We start from the raw sequence: 16,742 nt of genomic DNA, 5'->3' as shown, positions 1-16,742 counted from the left end.
TACTTGGTTTCCAAAAATCTGTATGCAAATGATGAGAGAAAATCTCATTTATTGTAAATCATGCAACATTACAATAGTTGCTGTCAAATGTAAGATTTTTTTTTTTTCTTTTACCGGCAAATGTGAACTGCATACACAGTTACTGAAATGCAATGGCATACTCCTCTTGGAACACCAAACAATGCTATTCTACCAACAGTCCTCCCTTGATGTTAATATCACATCACACTCAAGTAGCTTACATGGTAAAGTGAACAACTGGGTACATTCACAAAATCCTTTGTCATTTTTTTCACTGTGGACAGAGAACCACACTTATTTACGGTGGTAAGCTGCAACAGCAGCTTTTGGATACCTCAAAGTCTGCAGAAAGTAGCACTGTGTTTGAGCAGGATTCATTCAAAGTGTGAAACAGATATACTATATGTTCAGCTTTTCACAGGAAACACCAGACAAAGGTTAACGGTAAAGGTATATAATGCTGTGAATGGTATGTGGGACTTCAAGTTATTGACAAATGACAAGAAAAAGAAATTACATGAGACAAACGTAGTCATATTTTCTCACACACTTCCAGAGCACACAAAGGGGCATGACTAAAGCCTGTGCCTGTCTTTGTCTTTCCTACAATATGGGCCAAGATATTCTGATCTCCACTTAGCAGCACAGTACAGGCAGTCACATCATGACCATTTTATGGAGCACGAAACAACACATACAATCCAGATGCAAGATCCAGACATTGTTCTGTGCCTTTCTGCACCCATCTGGAAAGATTGGCAAAATGTTGCAGACATATCCATTCCTTTCTTTGGCCAAGTATCCAAATGTGAATTCTTAACGCTAAGCCCAGTCACCAGAGGGCCGTATGACTTGAGGGAAAGGCTTGACACCCCTCAGCATCGTCACTGTCGATTGTAGAACTGTGAGGAGACCCAGGCCAGTCCCCACTTGAGGTTGGTGAGCATGAACTTAAGTGCCTTGGTCCACTGCTCCTCAGAGTTGAACTGAGTCTTGATGGAGTAGGAGCCACCGCTGCCACCTGTGTCCTCAATCTTCCCCTTCTCCACATCCATCCTGTCAGATGGGATAATTAAAACACCAGTCAAATCTCTCACATAGGGCCAACTGGTCCAACAATTTCATCTTATAGTACATGAATGCTACAAGGTTGTTTGGATTCAGTTTCAGCAGTCAGAGTGGCCTTTCTCAAAGCCAGTTTTATTGGATATTACTTAAGAAGTCTTTAATAATAAATACAACAAACAAAAGGTACATGGAGAGCGTAAATCTCTGTAAAGGCTGAACAACAAGCTCTCCAACTTGCTGTTACATATGAAGACATCTCTTAAATTTTACTTTTTGACCCTGTAAACATTACTCTTGATTTAGAGTCAAGTCTTACACTTAATTAGTTTCATAGTTGTGATTTAAAAATGGTAATCTTCTAATGGTGGAAATCTGTGACTGAACTTTAAAGGATTGTGGAGATTATAGGATTATTTTCCATGGAAGAAAGGTTTTGCAGTCCTGGATTAAACACAGCTGACAAATCCATGCATAAAAGCTGCTCTGGCATCATATGGTCGCCCAAACCACTACTTCAACATGCATGGTGGTGCTTCCTTATGCTGATAGCTCAATAAACATTACACTATTTATCTCTAATACATTAAAATGAGTCAGAACACCATGAGTTCAGATTGTTGAGTAGAACAGCTTCTCTCAACTTCACTTTGACATTCTCCAAAAGTTTCAGGCCAGCAGGATCAGCTGTCCCTTTAACCTATTCAGCCTGATGTTGAACGAAAATGATCAGCTGAGTTAAACTTGTTACACCCATTTAGTGTGGATTCAGTGTCAGTGTCGTTGAAGTTAATACACTTACGTCAGATAAAAGCTAACTACAAACTGGGATGGTCTTGGGATGAAGAACTGACTATTGAGCCTGTTAAATGTATTGTGGGGCTAATTCTATTGAACACACCCACCCCATCCCAACAGAAAAGCCTGGGTTCTGCGTAGGCCCTAGTTACTTTACTTCCAGCCTGTTGATAAATGTTCCTTAAACATTAGAGGCCGTTCTTTAAATAATCGTTCAATGAGTGACTGTTTTTCAAAATGTATCTCATTTGCAACAGTCAAATCATTGTGTTGACTGTATGTGACAAGGCAGAGCACTGAAACAGAGCTGATGGTTTAGGTTTTACATCACACCACCACTGAGTATTACATTTTTGATGGCTCCATATTCATTTCCTGCAAAGATGTCCCAGTGAGTGAACACAAGGAGTGAGAAATGAGCCCAAGACAAACAGGAAGCTGAATGGGATGTAAGTGCATTGTGCTGGTTGTCAGGTAACGGACCTGTATGGAAGGCAGAAGCCTGTGTCTCCCTTCTCCACCTCCTCCTTGAACTGCTGGACACAGTCCAGAAAGGCCACCATGGCGTGGTCAAATTTATTGTCCCAGAAGAACCTCAGGCCGCCTGAACAGTAGAGTGGTAGCTCCTGGACAAAGAGGACAAAGGGAGAGGAGGACAGAATTAGAGCACGGGAGGAGGAATAATAGTAATGAAGCAGCTGTGCTTTCTATTGAGCGGAAAACAAAATGTGTGTATTACCTTAGATTTATCAGTCAGTGACTCTAGGTAAGAGTGGTTTCCATATGGGACAAGCCGATATCTGCAGACAGGTGAAAGCAGTTGAATTAAATTTTAGGTTGACTTGCATAGTGATGAAATAGAGAAAATGCAGAAAAAACTAATACAATATAACAGTGATAAGGAGAGAAGCAGTCAATCTGTGCAAGAAAATAATTAACTTTAAATATCGCCTCAAGACAAAACAAACAGAAAAAAAATAAATAAATAAGAGGGCACAATTAAAATGAATAACTAAGAGTAAATAAAAGCAGTTTAATTTAAAAATTCCAATTGAACAGGAAGTGTATACCTATAGGTGAGAAACAGAGAGCATGTAAGTTCAATTAGATTTGTTTGGTATTTTTAAATTAATCAACATTCTTGACAACAGATTCAACTTAAATATGTTTTAAACTTAATGGAGTCAATCAACCAGCTTTAAAAAAAACAAAACATGAAAGCTGTTTTATAATATACATGTTCAGAAATGCACACAAGTTGAAGCCGTGCATGTGTGTGTGTACACTGAACCTCTGGAAGCGCAGGCCCATCTTGTTGGCGAGAGCATGCAGCAGCAGCACCGTCTGTCCCCAGGCTGCGTTGATCTCGTTCCATTCAACAGGGACGCTTGGCAGCCGACCCAGACGGAAGTTGTTGATGGTACCAAACTGACCGCTGTGCCTGCAAACAATTCAGTCATACACTCGGTCAAAAGGCAGACTGATTTTTGTCCCAGATCCGTGTTGGGTGTTACAATCTTAATCCACTGTCCTATCTTGAATGACTAAATGTATAGCATATACACTGGATGTTAAGCAGTGGGTGTTTACCAGATGTGGAAGGTGGCATTGAAGACGTTGGTCTTTTTCAGGCGGTCCAGCTGAATCTGGCAGTAACGCATCTGGTTGTCAACACTCTTCAGTTCATCATCCAGCTCTAGCTGCTGCCGTTTAAACTCACTGTACTCCTTCTGGTACCTGCCAGTCACACATTTAGACAAATACATGAACAGAAATGTGGAGAGGGAGGTGGATGTTAAGGGCTGTTTCACCCAAAACATCACCACAGTTGCCTGTTTATCCTCCCCTTCACCCCTCCCTCCCTCAGTCCACTCACTGCAGCTCCTCAGTGTCCAGCTGCTGGGAGTGGCTCCTGCCTTGGGCCAGATCCTGAGCCACAGCAGCCCTCTGCTCCTCCACTGTCTCCAGCTCCTGGACCAGAGCCTCCTCCTCCTCTTTAAGCTGCTGCAGCTCTGCCAGTAGGCTCTCCTCCTCCTCCACCTGCAGGTGGGACAGCAGCTCCAGGCACTGCCTAGGGAAAACAGAAACACAGAATCAGAATCAGCAGTGAACCCCAAAAGCATATCCCCCATCCTGACTGAAACCTTAGACAGTTAAGTAGCCTAGACGTTTTGATGTGCACCAGCTCACTTGTAATTCTGGCATTCATTCTCAGTGATATTGAGCTGCGTGTCCAGGTGGTCCAGCAGGGTGTCAGTACATTCTTCACACAGTGGGTGGTCCACATCTGTCTGGCCTGACATGATGTCAAACAGGTCACTGGTCACCTGGGACACACAGGATCAGACAGGAGACATTTGGGTGTCCGGTGAACTTGTGCACATGTTAGTCGACAAGTTATGTCATCAGATAGCCTGTAACCATAACTTTAATAGCCCAAGCCGCTTTGGTAATCCCGTAAATATCTGCTGCACTGGTCATAAAATAACCCGGTCGGGGTAAGCTGGTGTAATTCAATTTAAATTATTCAGTTTAATGAAAGCAGACCTCACCTTCAGCCTGCGACTCAGATTCTCCATGGTGCCTCCATCAGATGCTTCTCCAATCAGGGTGAAGCTGTTGGCGCTCTCCGTTGACATCATCCTGTTAGAAAAGGGCAAGATTCAACAGTTCAATCACTTTTGCAGTTTCCCACTTCACCTGCCAGTTACAATGAGTTGCAAACTGCACTTGACAGAGCAACACAATCTCTCATGTTGCGGTAAGATTTTGTGGTGTTTTTCTTGTAACTTAAAGCACTATTTTTTCAATAAAATGTTATTAAGGGTTTCAAAATGAAAAGCTTTCATAATCTAGTGCTGACCGTGCAGGAGGGATGTATTTCCTTGCCACTCCATCTTGCTTGGTTTCAACAAAGGTCTCCTTTAAAAAACAACAACAACATGAAATTCAGACGCTGCCGTGCTGTACATCATGTTTAATCCTAAAATGATTTTGAGATCTTATCTTAAAAATGAGAGCAAGGTAAGTTGTTACCCTGGTGGCCAAAATATTCAAAAAAACTGCATAATTAGGATTGCACCCTATACAGACAAGCGTAGTGTTCACCTAATACAAATGCAAACTCAAAGCAATATTTTATGGGAAAGTAGAGTAGATGGAAAAGCATAATGATAGCCAGTGAAACACAACCTAAGAGAATATGCAATAATGTGGGAGATCAATGCTTTTCCTATGAAGAATGATTTGGAAATATCAAGCCATAAACCCTACCTATTTGCACCTGCCTGGTGGCTATACTTAAAATACTGCAGAGTTAAGTTATTTAATTAAGAAGCTAGACTGGACACCACTGTTCCCCATGATCAGCCTGTTATCCTGCTGTACATCTGGGTGCACGTAGCTTTATGATACAGATGTTTTACCTCCTAAAAGTAGCTCTATCAGGAAGCTGTGCTGTCCTCTGCTCTTGAGTTCTGACACATGCTTCCCAGCGACTTGGAAAACTAAATATTGCTGCCTACCTCTGGTGCAGTCTCTCCCTCATTGCTGTCTGTCTGCTTGCTGGGCGTCACTGTGACCAACGGAGCTGGAGAGAAGAGAGAGGAAAAGGCTGCTGTGGAAAACATTTTAAACACCACCATCATCATCATCGTCATCACAGAGTTTCACACAGGCAGACACCGTACCGATGAGTTCGTGTATGGTGACCCGGTCGAGCACATTGAAGGAGGTGTCCAGCTTGAGCGGCTGGCTGCAGCGCTGACACACGAAGCTGACCTGCATGGTGGTGCTGGAGGACTTGGAGCCCTCCATCGTTAGCTGCCGGCAAACAAACACAACAAAAAGCACGTTGTAAACAAACGACTTGAACTTGATCACTGTGGCGGAGAGGTTAATGGTTTATTTAGAGGCTGCAGTCTCTCTGTGTCCTAAACTGGCGAGGCGTTTAATGTTAGCCAGTTTGCTTCGTAGCTAGCGGCTAGCTAACCTTAGTTGTCTCGCTTTCCGACTGGTTAGACGAAACTAACCATGAAGCAGAGTCAGTGTTAACCTGGAGGAGTGACAGCGAGTGGGTGTCAGTGGTGACCTGTGGGAAAAAATAAAGAAAAAAAATAAAAACAGAACAACACTAATTCACCGCCAGTCTGCTCGATGTGACTTTTGCATTTTGGACCGCGGGACTTCCTTATCCATTTCCTTATTGTTGTTTACGGCGGATGTGACGTCAGCATTAGCGTTTGACATGAGAAACCATACGTTTTTAATACATTAATCTATTTAAAGAGGAATATATTATGTGTTGTATTTTTTCTTCGACATTGATTTCATATTAATGGAATCTAATTTTCCCCAATATTATAGTTTTATTGTTATTAGATTTTTTTTTTTTTTTTTTTTTTTTTTTATTTATTCTCCAGTTTTTTGGACAATATTATGTTGAGCACATGTCTGAAATATTTGCATTTTTTAATGTGTTGTTAATAAAGATAACAAACAGGTTTTTAATTTCAAGCGACTAACGAGTCCCTGATTCATTCAGGTTCAATCAGTTTCTTTTATCTTTTATCTATAGAACTCTATAGTAATAATCTTAACAGTAATAACGTTGATATATCTGTATTATTATTATTATTATTATTGTTGTTGTTGTTGTTGTTGTCGTTGTTGTCGTTGTTGTTGTTGTTATTATTATTATTGTTGTTGTTGTTGTTGTTGTTATTATTATTATTATTATTATTAGTAGTTTTAGTAGTAGTAGTAGTAGTAGTAGTAGTAGTAGTTGTTGTTATAGAAGTTGTAGTAGTATTAGTGGTAGTCGTAGTAGTAGCAGTGTTCAAATTTATTCTCTACTCTAATTTTGAGAGCACATATTATTTTCTCAGAAGGAACTGATGAATTGTATTTTTGATATTTAAACATCGGTCAGGGGTGAAGTTGTGAGCTGTGAGAATCAAACACAAGGTAGGCACACACCGTGAGGCAGCCCATAGGTAGAAATACAACAGAGGCCATTTAACTACACTTTAACTGGACCAGCTGTTCGGCTGGAGATGTTATTATGTAATGAAATCATGTTATGGAGGTTATTCTCGATTGGCTCGTGATAGGCAGAAATGTTTGGGTCAAACTTAATAAAAAGAAAATAAATTTGTTAATACTTGCAGATCGAGGTTCTCCCTCCAGACCAGTAGGTGGCGGCAATGCGCCATAACGTTAGAGCAGAAGCCGCAGAAGAAGAGGCAGTTGCGGGAAAACTGAAGCAGACGAGACTTGTTTATGAAAAGGTGAGCTGTGGTCAAGAACTAGTATAACATTACTAACTTAATAAACACGTATTTTCTTACTCTTTAGCCACAGACATTTAAAAACCCGGGATGTGCTGTTTGAGTTACGTGTTAATTTTGCTCTTGTCTGTCTCTGTGTTCGCGTCGATTGTCTCAGTACCAGCTATTTGTGCTAACTCAGTTGTATAACCAAAACAAGTTACCTAACCTGCGCAGAGTTAGCTCATGATCATTTTCTGCCGGTAGCACACACTAAGTTGTTTGTTCTGACAGACAGATGTTGCTTGTGGCTGTTGTTGTTTGTTTTTCATAACGTTGATCGCATTACATTATGCTTCTCACACATATACTGTGAACACACACTAATATTAACACCACAGGTGTCAGGAAGCGATATGCAAACACACAACACACTTCCTCTTATTTTTGTTCGTATCCGGCTCTACTATTAATGTATCAGCACCTACTGATTTCTTAGGTTTGGTTGAGAGCACTTATTTCAACACAAGTCCACAAATCTGTTGTACAGCTCATCAAAACACATCTAAAAATTGAGGATCATAAAATGCATTAAATGAATACAAATGCATCATCACTTTTAGATAATTCTATTTTTTAGAGTAGTTATAAGGACTAGATTATTAAAATAAGAGTATTTGAATGCAGACATTTGTGAGTTTGTTGAAATAACAGCAAAAAAGCCTATAGACTGTAACAGGTATTTAAATAGTTATAGGCATAAATTAGTTGTTGCGTCTTTATACGCTGACCATCAGGTCAAGCACCTCCACAGTTTGGGGTTTCTAGTGAAAATCACCACAGTGATGCAGGTGATGTTTCAGAGACTCACAACCAGAGTATGACATTTTATGGTCTCATGGCAGCAGCATCAGCCATAGTTGCTTTGTGTCTGCTCAATATTAGGCCTCTACTGCGCTGGTTTATCAGCCAGTGAGTCGGGTGTTCGGATAGGTCCAAATACACTCTGTGTGGGGAGGGGTCTGTGAGGGCCAAGCGGTCAGGGGGATGGTCACAAGAACCAGCACATCAGTGATCTGCAGCTGGAGACAGTCTGGCTGGCCTTGAACCATTCACAGATCGGGTAGAGGGGAGACACATTCTGATATGGTCATACAACACCGCAAGGATTGTATAGATCAGTTGTCAGGGAGGGGTTCATTCTAAGTCCCCAAACTGGCCAACTCAAATATGGTTTGCTGACCTGAAGTGGAGTGCTTCTTAGGCAAAGGTTTACCTGTTGAGGTTGTAGAGATAATCAAAATACCAGATCCTCCTTCACCCGGACTCTTGACTCATTCAAATGGCAAGTATTTGAGTGCTGGCGTGCAGAACGGGGCGATGACTCATTTCACTGCAGTATCAGTGTTATTCTGTGTTTCCTCCAGAGTCAACAACAAAAGAGCCATTCACCCTCTACACTCAAGGTCTACTCGGCTGCCATCCTAGCTGGCCATGTTGGGATAGATGGCAAGCCACCAGGCAGCCATGTTTGGTGGTTCATGCAAGGCCACTCACTCCAAACCACTCTCTAGCTGTCAAATTGGATAGTGGAGGCTATCACCTTGGCTCACTTTGACAATGCAGACACCTCCAGACGGTCAGAGGGCACACTCTGCTAGGGATGTGGCTACTTCCTGGGCATTGTTACAAGGCATCACAGTGGAGGATGTGTGTGCTGCTGCCTCTGGGTCACCCCACACATCTTTGTGAGGTTTAATAGCCTTGATAATTTGCATAATACATATTATAGTAAGCTATAAAGGTAATTTGCATTATTTACTGACCTGGCTGTATCATGCCGATTCAATCAGTGATAGGTGTTAAGGAGTAGAGATGTACGGCTTTCAGGCTTGCACATGTCTCCAGCAGTCCTAACGTGTAGTGTCAACAAGGGTTGGGAGAATACAACTCAAGTTCAAAATGAAGTAAAATGTTAAGATTGTGCTTCAACCCTGATTTTTTATGAATGAGAAAAAGAGTTTGTTCAGTCAGGCCTCTCTGACACCCAGTCAAGAGCTGAATTCCTAGTGCCAGAGGTTGTTGTACAATCTGTGAAGATATATGTTCTGCTGCGCCCAGTCACAGCCTTCCAAGGCTAAATTCAATCTTGGTTGTTTGGAGAGGGCTATAGCTTTATCCAGTTGATGCTGCCTGGAGACAGCAAACGGCGTTAGTACGAACTCTCGCTCTCATAAAACTAAGGTTGTGCCAATCTAGTTTAGTATTGTAGAATTTAGTTACCTTTGTCTTCTAGTTCCTTGTTCCTTGTTTTTTTTTTTTTTTTTTTTTAAATATATTGTCACCACCATTGGGGCTCAGCTTTCTTGCTTTGGTTTTTCTTGCTTTTGTTGGTCAGTCGTGCAATTGCATTCAGCTGCCCAGAGATAGCAATGCACCAACAATGTGTATAACCACACCTCTTTTTAAGACCAACACGCCCATAGGCGCTCAGATGGACACAAGTGCATTTTCTGTGTAGACAATGTAGGTGCTGGACAGGAACACGATACCTGCGCCATTGGGAACTAGCAAAGACACTTGAGACACACTTGGCACCACTTTGTCCCGGATGTAAGATAGTGCATGTTTCTGTATGTTTCATAATAGCAAACATAAAAGCCTTTGTTAAGTGGTTATACAATAGGTTGAGTCACTGTTGTGCTATGTCTTTTATCATCTTTTAGCACAGTGCATACACCAAAGTCCAAGGGTGTCAACATAACAACAAAGAAAATAGGTGGTGTTAGTAAACTGTACACCACATAGTTTGCCTGTTCTTGATAGCAGACTGTGAAGGCAACATTTTGGTGACAGCCTCTCATTTTCATGTTTAGCTTCTGAAGAGACCATGAAAACCCCAAAAGCTGCAGATGTCAAAAGGGGGATTGCGGTGCTCTGGGAGACTCTGCAGTGTCCCATATGGTGAGTGTCATTCAGAACAAGAATAGATATGTTAAAAATTTGTGATGAATGTCAAGATGAAGTCATTGTCTTTTAAGGCATGCTGTCATGCTTTGTACACTATTTTATGCTTTCTTTCACATATAGTCTGGATTTAATGATAACACCTGTATCTACAAAATGTGACCATCAGTTTTGCAAGTAAGTAACCAGATATCTGATGTTACCTCACTGATTTGTTTTGTCAAAGAAATTTAGAATTTAATATTGTTTATATTGCATTGTATTGTAGTGTATTGTACATGTACTCATCCAAATTGGATATTTTTTCTTCTCTTTCACAAGACTTTGTATGACAAAGCTTTTGGACAGCGCAAAACAAAAAGAGGCAAACTGTCCGGTTTGCAAGACCAAGATTACTAAAAGGTTGGGCATGATGAACAAACTGGAAGCGGAGCATTTTATGAAATCACTGATTGTATAGTTTTAATTCTTGGATCATGATGGTAAAACAGTTGTGTGGTTTCTCACTTTCACAGGAGTTTGCAGGAGAGCCCTGGGTTTCAAAGGCTTGTAGCAGGATTGCAGGATATGATTCAAGCCTATGAGTTTGACACTTGCACAAATTGTAAGCCCACATTAATGACTTCTGAGAACGCAAAACTGATGCTACAGAATTGACTTTATCACCTACTTAATAACATTACATTTATTTTTCAGACTTTACTGGATTGTCCCAGCAAAGAAGACCCCCAATGTAAGAAACATTTATCATTTAACTAGAATCATTTAAACCATTCAAGGTCTTTAAAACCACCCAGATGCTTATTTTTGCACTCAGCCTATTCAGTTATGGTCTTAAACTAAGTAAAGTAGCTAAGTAAGTAAGTAAACAGATTGGTAATCTTGTGCCTTTTCCTCCACCCAGTGGCACAGAGGCAAAAGTTGCATCATCTGGAGATACATCTGGCAATGGCCTTGGAAACAGTGAAGGTGCTGACCATGATGATCTTTCAAGGTCTCCCTCCTCAACTATAGCAGGTAAAATCTTAAGGTTTGGCATAGTATTGTATGTAAAACCATGCCCAGTTGTGTGTTTTTTTCCCCACATCAAATCTAAAGCCAGATAGACCTTTATTTAAAATGGCTTTTTTAAACATATGTACACTTGAAGTATGTTAAGTAATTGGTTGCATTAGTTCATATTGGTTATATTATTGCCATTGTCTTATATACTATATGTGAGCAAATTAATGTTTTGTTCATTTAGTGACTACATATTTCTGATTTAATTTGGACAGTGTGTTCCATTATAAAAGATTAATTATTTGTTATTCCCTCCTGGTTTTCTCCTTAGCCCTGCATGGATTTGCAAAGCTCATGGGTCTTAAAGAGTCATTCCCTTCTAACGAGGGCCTGGATAGTGGTCTTGGAGATGCCCCACCAGCCTCAGAAAATAAAATGCACAGCCCTGTTGTTTGTAATATGGTGGAATCAATAGATACAGAAATGTCAGAGGTTGTTGGAGGCAAAAAGAAAATTACACAATTTGACAATCCATCACCTGATCCAGTATTAATTCCAGATGAAGAGCAACACCAACCTTTAAGACAATCTAAAAGGAAAAATAAAAAGAAGGATTCAGAGCGTGATAAGATTCTTCAACAGAGACAGAAGAAAAGTGTAGAGAAAGTCTCTGAGTGGCTCATGAAAGTTCCACCAACTGAAGAAAATTTTGAATTAGAAAAAAACACTGAAGACACTTCAGACACAGAATACCCTGACTGTCTTTCATGTAGCTCTTCTTCCTCATCCACAATAAAAATCAACCGGGACAAAAGTGATGTGAATCTTACAAGACAGAGGACAAGCGCTAAAGCCCTTGAAGACCAGGTGTTCGGGACTGTCTACAAGCGAGAGCAGAGGAGGAACAGGGCTATCTCTGCACAGCCAGTAGTTTTTGTGGACCCACCACAACTCTCACCATTTGAAGCAACACAGACTCCTGAAATTTCCAGGAGAAAAAGCAGCAAAAACAATCTCACCCCTGCTGATTTTGTCAAGAAACCCTACTCTGAAGATAAAAATGAAAGGGGCTTGGATGAACAGCCACAAAATGAGGAACAAGCAAATAATACTGACATTTCAAAAGATACAGAACAGATGCCGATGGACTTAAATGATTGCATAAATAGCACAGAGAATTTGGGGGAAGAACTGAATAAATTGCGAGAGACTGACAATAATAACAAAGATGAAGCTGACAGTGCTGTATCTGATATTGAGCTACATCAACCTGAAAGAAATTCAAACAAAGGGATACAAAACATTTTGCAGCATCTTGATAGTGATTTGCAAAAACAGGCTGAGACAAAGTTGGAAGGTGCTGAGAAAAAGAAAATGGGCAAGAAGAAAGGTAAAAAGGCTAAGCTGGACAAGAGCAAATCTGCTAGAGTGCCTAAGCCCCTTGTTCTTGTTGGTGTTCAAGATGAAGGACATAGTCCAGTTGAGATACTTAAGCCTAGACCTGGTTCAGAAGACGTACAGATTCATATCGAGAATTACCCTAGTAGTGAAGACCCAGAAACTACAGTCATGAGGAGCACCAGGAGAAGTAGAAGACTTAAGTTCTTTACTGAGGAAGTCCAGGCAAGTCACAAGAAAGCATGTGCACCAAAAAACACAAAGGCCCAGGTATCTGGCAATGGCAGCAACATGGTGAAACCATCTGAAGAAGCGTCAGCTAGTACATCAGATGATATGACTTCACATGAAAATGGACAGAAGGCAACATTGGCTAAGAGAAATGGATGTATTTGTGATGAGGATATAGGAGGAATTGAGAAAATGGAGTCTAGCACAAGTGCATCAATGCATTTGAGAACAGAAGCACTTGCCTCTGCTGAAGAATCTGTTGTTGAAGTCCCAAATACTGCAAGTCCGTCTGAAGCTAGTGCTGCTTGTTTTGTGCCAATGGTCCCAAGTACCAGAAGTCCACCTGAAGCAACTGTGGTAGATCCAGCTTTTGAAAGTGTTGGTGCAATTAAGCCATCTTCAAACAATACTCTGCTCATAAAAGATCAGTTGGAGAGCTCAGCTTGTGAGGAAAAATTTGTTGAAATGGAACAAGAGGAGGACAAGAACGACAGCGAGCTAGACACAGAGCAATTGCTTAAGAGTTTCAAAGCCACAAAAAGGAAGTCTTTCCATCTTGGTGGTCCAAATGCGAAAAGAAGCCATCTTGGTTTAGACAAAGAAAATCTGCAGAGTGCTACACCAGGGGAAAACTGTCACGCTGGTCCTGGAACAAAATCTGTGACAAATCAGACATTCATAAATGAAAAGGAGTCTTCCATCACCCACCAGGAAGATAAAGGAGAAATTGAAAATTCATCCTGTAATGATGTGATTTCTCCTTCTAACTCGCCCATCCATAATGCACACAAGCCAAGACTTAACCCTGAAATAGGGCAGAAGAAAACAGTGGCCAAATCAGATCAAGTGGCAGTGGAAGGCTCAATCCACGATACTGCTGTGTCAACTCAGGAAAGTGCTGTGGTCTCTCTCTCCAGGAGTACTGTTAGTAGTGGTCTGAGTCCTAATGAAGTGGCAAAAAGTCAAACTGAAGGTCTCCATATTTCAAAAAACAATTCTGGACTGCACTTCAGACTCTTTGGCTTGTCTGGGGAGGATTTGCTAAATGGGACCCCTTTGTCTTCAAAGCATTCTCAAATCACTGAGAATCAGCCAGTCTGTACCACGAAGGAAATCGGAGAAATGAATCAGATTGACATAAGAGACAGTATTTCACTTGACAATGGTGCTGTCACTGAAAAACCTTGTACAGAGAACACAGTTAAACATGTAGTCAACACGGAATCGTCCTTAACTCCTGATGGCCTCATATCAGAAGTGCACAAAACGATGGCAAGTACCCAAGGAAGCGGTGAACTCAGTGCCTGTTCCCCCATCAAGACCAGAACAAGGAAGAGAAAAAGGTGTCAAAAGCTAGAGTCCTCATCTGAGTCAGACGACAGTATAGCGGAAGAGGACCTGCCTACCTTAGCACAGATTTTCAGAACCACTGCTCCATCTGCAGTGGAGAAGGAGTCTTCATGTTTGCCTGATGGCCATGCTCAGGATCAGGGAGACTTGAACAAAGCCGATAATAGTGATGGTGCATGTGTTAAAGCTGATGAGCAGATGAGCCATCCACCTGCGTGCCCCAGCCCGGACTGTGTTGATTCCAGCCAAGGATCTGTGGACTTGTTTGGCACACCAGATGAATGTAAGTTGATTTTGATTTAATTAAATTTGTTTTGTAAGGTTTCACTTTTAGGGGATTTGTTCAAAGGAAGCAGCCCATTCTCTGAAGCAGGAGGAGTATGGACCCGATTTGGGCCAGTTAAATGCTTTACCCTGTCCCCGAACACTACCGTGATGCCATTAAGCAAAGCAGTAAATCTGTTTTGTAGGTGCTCAACTACAAACGGAGGTGCATGCGGTATTCCCTCCTTTTGGAAATGCAGATCTGTATTGGGGATATGAAATATGTCCATTACTTTGGATGTAAGTGTTCAGATTCAAAGCTATTGAATTATCTCACATGCTTTGCAGGTGAGGTCCCAGCAAATGGCACTGAGGTTTCCATGGAATCATCACAATTTTCAAATGAAGTCCTTGTTACGCAGGTAAAAATGATCATATTCTGAAGGATTTTCTGTTGTTTTATTCATTGTTATTGCAGTCTGCCCAGGGTTTTAAAAAATCCCATCTAATTCAGTTTGTGAAGACTCCACTGAACTAGCCTTGGTCCTTGTCAAAGCAAATAGATTTTCCATCATGTCGAAGATTACAAATTGTAAATCTAGCTCTTTGCTTGTTCAGCATTATTTGTTTGCTGTGTAATTCAAAGATGCATTGTCACATCATGCCCTATAGAGGGCAGCCACTGCATTTTTCCCAACCAAGCTGTCAGTTCTTGGATGACAGACTACCCAGCTCAGTAAAAAATGTCCCCCTCAGCAGCTTTCTAAATTGCATTTCATTTACGTTGGAGGAAATGCCGCCTAGGAGATGATTCTTGTTTGCTACACCATCCATCTTCCAGTATTCTCACTTTTATCTGTCTACTGTATTTGACTGGGAGTTAGGCTTTAACGCTGTAGGGTTTGCAAAGGGCCCAGGTTTACACACAGCTGAGCATACAGAGCGTTGGTTGTACTGTGGTGCTCGTGTATCTTTGTGTGTGTGTACACAAATGCTGGAGTTAATGTAGCTGCGGTTGATGTATAATCAATTCACTTGTGCTGTAAACTCCACGGATGGGAGTCGGACTATTTATCAATTTGGCAAAGCCGTGTAACATATATACACACACACACAGACACAAACATAGTCTTTGCACCAGTGGTTACTTTCTGTGACTCTGACTGAATGTTTAGTCACTGCTAGTGAGTAATGAGCCCAAATCCCCAACACATCTGTAGGGCCATGACTACCATGGGACATAGAGAGATTTATTTCAAATCAACTCCAAATTAAGGCACTGATATGAGTTTTTCTAGCATTCTCACTCACTCCCTCAACTCTCCTACTGTATATATTTTAGATATATGTGTTTACCTTCTCACTCACTCGCTCCCGCATGCTTTCTGCCATATATTCTCCTCAACATCTGATGTGTGGCAGATAATTCCTCCCATCCATTAATGACTGACATGGAGATGGAGTGCGGATCCCTCCTTGTTGATGGACGTTTGTTATTGTTTTCCCGTATCAGCGCAAGACACCAACAGTGTCTCTCTCTATTTTGTGTAGTTAATGTGTCATTGTGGCAGTCATTTTCATTTAATTCCACCCCTGTATTCTATCAAACTGTTCAGCTCATTTGTAATTATACACTGTTGTGTTTTTCTGTGTTTTGTTTTCTTCTTTTTTTTTTTTTCCAGCAAAAGATAGCGATGAAGGAGGAGCTGGTTAGGCTGGAGAAATTGATGGCTCTGGTGTCAGAGGTGCTTCAGGAGAAGGAGAGTGATCCCGCCGTCAAAGTCCCCGCAGAAATCCCAGTGAAACAGCAAAGCAACAAATCCACAGGTACAAACGGCAGTGACATTAGGGATTTGTTTATCCTTGTATCAGTTGTCAGGCTGTCACCACACTAAAACAGGATATTGTCATATGAGAGTTTTGGCAGTACACACCTTTGATATGCAGCCAGGGTGAACGCACTTGATTTTCTACCTGTTTCACGCATAGAAAAACAATATTACATATATTTGTGACCCAAAATTAAAGGTATAATGTCACTATAGTTGAATTAAAGCCGTTGATCAGCTTTGTTCCCTCTGTCAACTGCAAGTATTAAGAGATGACATGAATTTTATGATTGTTTTGTCTTTCTAGGTCATAGCAACCACACACCCCTTCCATGTGAGCAGAGCGCAAACCCCAGTTCAGACAGGTAATTAAGATCTTGGCTGCGAACACGCTTCAATATTAAGAACTCCTTTTCATTCCTGCCAATAGGTCAGAGATCTAATTATCTGTAATAAGTTTTCACTAGCCCAATAACGTATGGGAGCTGTCTTTTTTAATGTTCATTACTATAAAATGCATGCTTTTGGCGGTTTTTAATATGCTGAGATT

General features: G+C 41.1%; 2 protein-coding genes across 4 annotated transcripts in view; one reads left to right on the top strand and one right to left on the bottom strand.

Moving 5' to 3' along the window:
- Positions 1 to 32: 32 nt before the first annotated feature.
- Positions 33 to 6,081, bottom strand: becn1 (beclin 1, autophagy related). 3 transcript variants are annotated; one of them, XM_030077142.1, is made up of 12 exons: positions 5,876 to 6,081; positions 5,574 to 5,706; positions 5,409 to 5,473; positions 4,748 to 4,806; positions 4,437 to 4,527; positions 4,075 to 4,211; positions 3,761 to 3,955; positions 3,475 to 3,621; positions 3,176 to 3,325; positions 2,624 to 2,684; positions 2,368 to 2,510; positions 33 to 1,077 (listed from the first exon to the last, which is right to left on the bottom strand). In XM_030077142.1, the coding sequence occupies exons 2-12, from the start codon at positions 5,698 to 5,700 to the stop codon at positions 906 to 908; spliced, it is 1,347 nt and encodes a 448-aa protein (XP_029933002.1). In that variant the 5' UTR covers positions 5,701 to 5,706; positions 5,876 to 6,081; the 3' UTR covers positions 33 to 905. The 3 variants fall into 3 exon arrangements, with proteins under 3 accessions (XP_029933002.1, XP_029933001.1, XP_029933003.1); XM_030077141.1 differs by having other exon boundaries at positions 5,916 to 6,081; XM_030077143.1 differs by having other exon boundaries at positions 5,939 to 6,080.
- A 1,026-nt stretch (positions 6,082 to 7,107) lies between these two features.
- The window catches only part of LOC115377426 (breast cancer type 1 susceptibility protein homolog), a 33,639-nt gene continuing 24,004 nt past the window's right edge, over positions 7,108 to 16,742 (top strand). The window contains exons 1-11 of the mRNA XM_030077135.1: positions 7,108 to 7,172; positions 10,028 to 10,115; positions 10,242 to 10,295; positions 10,440 to 10,520; positions 10,634 to 10,722; positions 10,815 to 10,851; positions 11,023 to 11,135; positions 11,452 to 14,382; positions 14,712 to 14,785; positions 16,046 to 16,190; positions 16,500 to 16,557. Coding sequence (XP_029932995.1) covers positions 10,042 to 10,115; positions 10,242 to 10,295; positions 10,440 to 10,520; positions 10,634 to 10,722; positions 10,815 to 10,851; positions 11,023 to 11,135; positions 11,452 to 14,382; positions 14,712 to 14,785; positions 16,046 to 16,190; positions 16,500 to 16,557 — 3,656 coding nt within the window. The 5' untranslated portion in view covers positions 7,108 to 7,172; positions 10,028 to 10,041. The remainder of the gene's footprint in view (positions 7,173 to 10,027; positions 10,116 to 10,241; positions 10,296 to 10,439; positions 10,521 to 10,633; positions 10,723 to 10,814; positions 10,852 to 11,022; positions 11,136 to 11,451; positions 14,383 to 14,711; positions 14,786 to 16,045; positions 16,191 to 16,499; positions 16,558 to 16,742) is intronic.

The sequence above is a fragment of the Myripristis murdjan genome, chromosome 19, assembly GCF_902150065.1.
Source record: "Myripristis murdjan chromosome 19, fMyrMur1.1, whole genome shotgun sequence".
Taxonomy (NCBI): domain Eukaryota; kingdom Metazoa; phylum Chordata; class Actinopteri; order Holocentriformes; family Holocentridae; genus Myripristis; species Myripristis murdjan.
This window is presented reverse-complemented; position numbering and strand designations above follow the sequence as displayed.